Below are 7,766 nucleotides of genomic sequence, written 5' to 3' on the forward strand. Positions count from 1 at the left end.
GCGGGGGGAGGGCGGGAGCGGCGGCGGGAGGGTGCGGGAGGGGAGGGCGCCCCCTGGGGGCCGGGCGGTGACGCCGTCTCTCCCGCAGCTCCTCCTGCCCGCCATGAGGAAGAAGGCGGCGGCGACGGGCGGCGGCGGGGACGGGGACGTGGTGCGGGAGCACTGGCTGGTGCGCGACATGTTCTCCTTCGAGAATGTGGGCTTCACCCGCGACGTGGGCAACGTCAAGTTCCTGGTGTGTGCCGACTGCGAGGCGGGGCCCATCGGCTGGCACTGCCTCGACGACAAGGACAGCTTCTACGTGGCGCTGGAGCGCGTGGCCCACGAGTGACGCTGGGCTGGGGTCGGGGGCGACGGTCCCGGGCACCCGCTTGGGGAACGGGGCTCAGCCACCGGGAACCCCGCCTGCCCCGCAGCCTGCCCCGCAGCCTGCCCGCCCGGGCAGTGATGCACCGAGCCGGGCCCACGGACTGACCCTGGCCCAGCCACCCCACGGCTTCCCTCACCACAGCCCGGCCACCGGACGGACCCTGGCCCAGCCTGCCCACAGCCCGGCTGGTCACCCCAGAGCCCAGATCCTCGGACTGACCAGCACCAAGAAGCGCGGCACCGGCAGCGCCAGCTCCTTGCACGATACCCCCCCAGGAAGGATGGCGGCAGCAGGAGGGTCCCCTGTCACCTGCAGGGGCAGCTCCCTGTGACAGTTCTGCCAAACAGCTTGATCTGCTGCTCTTGGTAGAAGCAGCCTCAGACCTTCCTGGCTGCTGTCGGTCACTTCTTCCCCGAGCAGCTGCTGTCTTTCACATGTGCCAAGGCATCTTCCAGGCTGCGTGACACGGCCGTGTAAATGGGGTGCTGGCACGAGGGCGGGACAGGACTGCTGCATCGCACCATCATGGTGGCTTAAATTGTCTGAACTATGGCCAAAGCAGTTACAAGGTTTTAGGCTGCATCTTCTGTTGATTTTTCAGAAGAAATGTTCCCTGCCCCACACCCTAACATTTAGGTTCTCTAAAACCTCATCCTACTTGACAAGTGTAACCTGTAAGAGTATATGGCACCTCAAGCGTGTGTAAGGCATTTTATATAACACTGTATGCAGTTTTATTAACAGAATACTTAGAAATAAAATAAGGTAGATTTTGCAGACAGCATAGGCTGATAGAATGGCAAAAAAAGAAAATGTGTGAGACTGTAGTATTTCCAGAACGAAGACATTCCAACCTGTAAAGGATTTGAGTCACTGGACATGTGTCTCAGTGCTGCAGAGTGTCAAAACAACTATGTCTGTATCAGAGAACTCAGGAAGGAATTTATCTTCTGTAAATGCAGCCGGCAGGATACGCTGGGATATTGTGTCCAGTTTTGATCTCTGCCTTTTAAAAGGTGGGGACAAAGCGGACTGACAATTGAAGGAGGCTGCAGGAGCCGTGGTTCTCACTGTATTTATCTTTTGGTAATTGTGGTCCAGTTCACATTCTCCATTTGCAAACCCCTGTATGAATAATACAGCAGCTTTAGAGGGATGGTCACAGAGGATGCCTTGCTGTGGGAGATGTATGGGTATGCTAATAAATGCTAATAAACACGTTTGGTACCAATGCAGCTGTACAGGCACAACTGTCATTGCGCTGGGATGATGACGTTGTACTTGCCACCAAAATCAAGGTCGGTTGTATTTAAAGATTAGCAATGTTGGTGGAGGCGCCCTGACAGGAAGTGGGGGAGAAACAAGTCCTTTCTTCTTCCAGTGCCTGAACACCTGCATTTTTAGGATTTGGAGACTCTGCCCTAATGTAGAACAACCAGGCTGGTGGCTGTTCTGGGGCTGCGCTTTCAGAAACCTCTGCTGGGGACAGTCAAGGTTCATGAATGGGAGGGCAAGAGGCAGTAACTCCATAGTCTGTGATTAAGGCTCTTGCTTGGGTAGAAGGTGAGTCTTGTGCTGTGTCCTTGCTAAATATGGCAGGTGCACATTTGACATGAAAATTTCTTTCCTCCTGCCCTTCTTGTTCAGACCCTAAACCCAGTGATTGAACAGGTTCATCAAGGAAGTGTGCCTAGAAGGGCAGGAGAACTTCATTTGGGTTCTGCACAGGGACAAAGAAATAGTGGGATCGCGTGACTTTAATTCCACACTTTCACTTAGATTGTTGTCTGTTGGGCAATGCTCTGGGAGGGCAAGAGGCAGTAACTCCATAGTCTGTGATTAAGGCTCTTGCTTGGGTAGAAGGTGAGTCTTGTGCTGTGTCCTTGCTAAATATGGCAGGTGCACATTTGACATGAAAATTTCTTTCCTCCTGCCCTTCTTGTTCAGACCCTAAACCCAGTGATTGAACAGGTTCATCAAGGAAGTGTGCCTAGAAGGGCAGGAGAACTTCATTTGGGTTCTGCACAGGGACAAAGAAATAGTGGGATCGCGTGACTTTAATTCCACACTTTCACTTAGATTGTTGTCTGTTGGGCAATGTGTTTTGACCTGTAATACCTAGATGATAGTCCATGTTACTAAAGTATAAAATGTGTTGCACAATAGTTTCATTTTGAAGCCACCACTGTGCAGAACAGGCTTGTGGATATCAGCTTGATTAATGCCAAGTAAATAACACTTCTCAAAAAAATGGTACCTGTGGATTCCTGATATTGAGGAGTATTTGGTGGGTGGCACTGGGACAGAGTGGGGGTGGTGGCAGAAGCTCTTCCTGGTGAGTAGAACCCTTCCTGGAGAGATGGGAGACCTGGGGCCAAAGGCTGCCTTCACCTCAGCACTGCAGCAGTTTGGAGCCACTTCAGTGTGGTGTTGCTCGGTGACGGTGAGTAATGAAAGCTCCTGCTGCCCTTCGGTGTGAGAACGATGTGCTGAATGGCAGCATCATCCACAGCATCCAGGTTTGATTCCTGCTGACTCTTAAATATGGAGTAGGATCACAGATATTGTGGAAATGCCAAGAAGAAATGTACAGTCTGATAGGAATTCATGGGAGGAAACTGTTGTAGTTTCTTGGGATCTTTCAAGGTAGGATCTTGGCTTCCTGCAGCTTGGAGATGCTGTGAGATAACGCCCTTGAAGTCCAGGTAGCACAGGCAGGACGCAGTGCTGGTGAAGGTACCGCTGTGCAGTAGAGCAGTTCCACTGTTGATGTCCAGGAGCATCTGGGTAGCTCTGGGGTGACAGTGTACCCTGAGAGCTGAAGTGAGAATGAAGGGTAGATGAAAAAAATAAAAATAAAGATAATGGTGAAGGTGGAAAAGCTGCATCACTCCGTGGAATTTGAGCCCAGGCAATTCCACTGTGACATTAACTGAGCTTTAGAGGAAGAATGTCTGCAGTCAGCAAACCTCTGCTCAGGGAAAAGGTCTGCCCTGTTTATGCGACAGACAGCAACGTCAGGTTTGGGGGCATCTAATGAAGCACTGATGAGTTTTTGTGTTAATGAGAGCTCACAAATATGGATAGTCTCACAAATAAACATAATCTTTTCACTGCTTTATATCTAGCATGTTGAAAAACTCTTTTCCAGCTGCCTGCAGGAACTTGTAGGAAAAGGATAGGCAAGAGCCGACTTTCAGGTACGGGAACTGCTTCCATAGCACCTGTCAATGCTCATCTCACCACCCATCTTTATAATCAACAAGACAGACCAGGAACCCTTATTTCCACATGCAGGTCACTTTTAAATTAATTTGAAAATGATTCTTCTACATAAATAGCTGCATAGGCTTAGAAAAAGGAAGACTAGGGAAAATGTAGGGCCACTGATGAATGAGATGGACTCCTAGTGGTGGAAGACACAGAGAAGGCAGAGTTACTGAATGTCTTCTTTTCTTTGGTCTTCACTGCTAAAGCTATCCCTTGTGAATCCCAGACCCTGGAGGCAAGGGGGGAATCTTCCTCTCTTCCTGGAGAGAGGAAAATTTTCCCTCAGTAGAGGAGGCTCGGGTTAGAGATCACTTGGCCAAACTGGACATCTGTAAGTCCATGGGCCCTGACGGGATGCACCTGCAAGTGCTGAGAGAACTGGCAGATGTTATTTCTGGGCCACTCTCCATCATCTTTGAGAGGTCATGGAGAACAGGAGAGGTGCCTGAAGACTGGAGGAAGGCCAATATCACTCCAATCTTCAAAAAGGGCAAGAAGGAGGACCCAGGGAACTACAGGCCAGTTAATCTCTCCTCCATCCCTGGGAAGGTAATGGAGCAACTCGTTCTGGATGTCATCGCCAAACACGTTGAAGAACAGAAAGTTATTGGAAGTGGTCAACACAGATTTACCAAGGATAAATCGTGCTTGACCAACCCGATAGCCTTCTATGATGTCATAACTGGATGGCTGGATGAGGGGAGAGCAGCAGATGTCATCTACCTTGACTTCAGCAAGGCTTCTGACACTGTCTCCCGTAACATCCTCATTAGGAAACTGAGGAAGTGTGGGCTGGATGAGGGGACGGTGAGGTGGACTGAGGGCTGGCTGTGTGACAGAACTCAGAGGATTATGATTAATGGAGCAGGGTCAAGTTGGAGGCCCATAACCAGTGGTGTACCCCAGGGGTCAAAACTGGGCAGAGAAGAACCTCATGAAGTTCAACAAGGGCTAGTGTAGGGTCCTGCACCTGGGGAAGAGGAATGCCAGGCACCAATATAGGTTAGGGATGGACCTGCTGGGAAGCAGTTTTGAGGAGAAGGATCTGGGGGTCCTGGTAGATAGTAAATTATCCATGAGCCAGCAATGTGCCCTGGTCGCCAAGAGGGCCAATGGAATCCTGGGCTGCGTAGGAAAGAGTGTGGCCAGTAGGTCGAGGGAGGTCATTCTCCCCCTCTGCTCTGCACTGGTGAGGCCACAACTGGGATACTATGTCCAGGTCTGGGCTCCCCAGTTCACAGAATCACACAATCTCCTAGGTTGGAAGGGACCTTAAAGATCATCTTGTCCAACCGTCAACCTAATTTTGACAAAAATAAACACCCACACAACAAACAAAAAGCAACACCATCACTAACCCACATCTCCCAGCACTACATCAACCCCTCTTTTGAACACCTCCAGGGATGGTGCCTCAACCACCTCCCTGGGCAGCCCATTCCAATGTCTGATAACCCTTTCAGTGAAAAAATTTTTCCTAATATCCAGCCTGAACCTCCCCTGGCGTAACTTGAGGCCATTTCCTCTCGTCCTGTCGCCTGTGACTTGGGAGAAGAGACTGACCCCCACCTCTCTACACCCTCCTTTCAGTGAGTTGTAGAGAGAAAGAAGGTCTCCCCTCAGCCTCCTCTTCTCCAGGCTGAATAACCCCCGCTCCCTCAGCTTCTCTTCCTAAGACTTGTGCTCCAGACCCCTCACCATCTTTGTTGCTCTTCTCTGGACCCACTCCAGCACCTCAATGTCTTTTTTATGGTAGGGAGCCCAAAACTAGACACAGTACTCAAGGTGGGGCCTCACCAGTGCCCAGTACAGGGGGTATGGTCACCTCCCAAGTCCTACTCGCCACGCTGCTCCTGATCCAGGCCAGGATGCTGTTGGCCTTCTTGGCCACCTGGGCACACTGCTGGCTCATGTTCAGCCGACAGTCAACCAACACCCCCAGGTCCTTCAAGAGTGACAGAGAACTACTGGAGAGAGTCCAGTGTAGGGCAACAAAGTTGATGGGGGGATTGGAGCATCTCCCTGGTTAGGAAAGGCTGATAGGGCGGGGGCTCTTTAGCCTGGACAAGAGAAGGCTGAAGGGAGTCCTTCTTAATGCTGAAAGGGACCTGAATTTAGGGTGGGTTGAAGGAGGAAGGACCCGGACTCTTTTCAGTGGTTCCCAGTGACAGGACGAGGGGCAACGGGCACAAGCTGGAACATGGGAAGGTCCACTCCAATCTGAGGAAGAACTTGTTTGGGGTGAGGGTGGCAGAGCCCTGGCAGAGGCTGCCCAGGGAGGGTGTGGAGTCCCCTTCTCTGGAGATCTTCAAGCCCCCCTGGATGCTCCGGTGTGATGTGCTCTGGCCAACCCTGCTTTGGCAGGGGAGTTGGACTGGATGGTCTCTAGAGGTCCCTTCCAACTCTGACAATTCTGTGATTCCGTGACTTTAGTCCCAAGACCCATTATGTGTTAGGCTGTAGCTGCCAAGAGAGGGAGCAATAATAACAATATAACAATAATAACCTGCGCTCCTTGCATTGGCCGATCCTGCCAGGAAGGACTGTGCACAGCGGGACGCAAAACCTCTGGCACTTGGGACCTTCCCTTGGTGCTGCTTTTGAGTGGGTACAAATAATATCAATTTTGTCTAATTGCTTCCCAATCTGGATTTAAGGTATTGGTTAGGTGTTTATATGCCATAAATATAAATGTATTTAGGATGGGTAAAAACAGATACTGTGCCACTGACTCACGTATTGAGACTGGTTCACAGCCCTAAAACCAGGGTCTGGGCTGAGGCTCACATTGACACCTTGTAGCTTCACTTCTCTGCTCTCTTTCCCACCCAAACCACTCCCTCAGGGCAGCTGCTGACGCTGTTTCAGTTTGCCAACTTGGTCTAAAGCTACCCACTTCTTTTCTTGGGTTGAAACATGGGAGTTTGAGCTCTGCAGCTCGCATGAGACACTCAGGAGGCAGTGGCAGGGTGCAGGTCTTCCCATTTTTGGCAGCAGGAGGTGGTGAGATCAGCTGAGCTGTCTTGGGTAACTGCCACAAGTCATCCCCTGCCAAGGTCACATTCACACTCTTCTTTCCCTAAATTAAGTGCATTTCACTGAAATAGGTACGTGGTGCTTGGAGCAGGGGCTGGAATTCAAAGCTCCCTCTTTCCCAGCTCTGCAAGTCAGCAAAAATGTCTTGGTTTCTGGGCCTGACAGTACCCAAGGTCTCTCTCCAAGACAGCTCATCTCTTAACAGAAGAAATCTTTGGCAGAGCAGTTACGACAAAGATGGACTTTGAAGTAATAGCTTGGAGGAGGACTTTGCTGTTTGCCTCCCTCTGGGTGGTAGAGCTCTGCCGTGGTCAGGCTCAGCTCGTCGGCACGTAGGCAGCCAGGAGGGCTGGAGGATTGTGGCAGTACCTGCACCTCGGTGTGTCTGCAGAACCTGCTGCCACCAGGTATGGAGACAAGGAGCTCAGCAAAGTTCAGAAAAGAGCTGTGGATTGATAAAAACAAGGCCAGTTCTGCTAGGGGAGGTATTTTTGGCATTATATCTACATATCTTGCCCTGCTTATTTCCCTAAACCGGCGCACAGAGCACAACTATTACACTGTGTGAACAGACACAGCTGTATCAGCACGGGCAGTTCTACAACATGTGGGTGTTTGGGAGAAGAGCGATATCTGAAATGAATTATGAATATTCTCTGAAGGTCATTTTACGTGCCTGACATTGCACTCCCTGGAAGGAACAAGAAAAGTAGGAGGAAAGGAAACAATAGAGAGGAAATAGCTTCGGGGTCATTCAACAAATAGCGCAGGGAAATGCTTCCCTGCCTCCTGCAAAGCCAGGTTAATAAAGGCCAAACCCTCAAATCAAAGGAATGCTAAACCACCAAGTATTTTGCAGCTGCTGGAGAACATGGAAAGAAACCACAGCAGATGAGTGAAACTTGCCATAAAAGTGGAAAGAGAAAATGAGGGCTTTGATAAAACCCAGCTTTATGCTCCTTTTAACCAATTATTTCTGTTATGCATTTCAGCAGAAATACTTTTGTGCTGAGTTGTGAGTCACCCAGGTTCTTAAAGTGCAGCTTTTTTACAAGTGTGGCAGAGCTTTTTGTGTTGGGGGGGGGGGGGG

General features: G+C 50.5%; 1 protein-coding gene across 1 annotated transcript in view; it reads left to right on the forward strand.

Annotated features, from left to right (window-relative positions):
* The window catches only part of RABIF (RAB interacting factor), a 4,159-nt gene extending 2,558 nt beyond the window's left edge, over positions 1-1,601 (forward strand). The window contains exon 2 of the mRNA XM_014946353.1: positions 63-1,601. Within this exon, the coding sequence (XP_014801839.1) occupies positions 63-331 (269 nt within the window). The 3' untranslated portion in view covers positions 332-1,601. The remainder of the gene's footprint in view (positions 1-62) is intronic.
* Positions 1,602-7,766: the final 6,165 nt, after the last annotated feature.

Source organism: Calidris pugnax, unplaced genomic scaffold, assembly GCF_001431845.1.
Source record: "Calidris pugnax isolate Ruff unplaced genomic scaffold, ASM143184v1 scaffold116, whole genome shotgun sequence".
Lineage (NCBI taxonomy): Eukaryota > Metazoa > Chordata > Aves > Charadriiformes > Scolopacidae > Calidris > Calidris pugnax.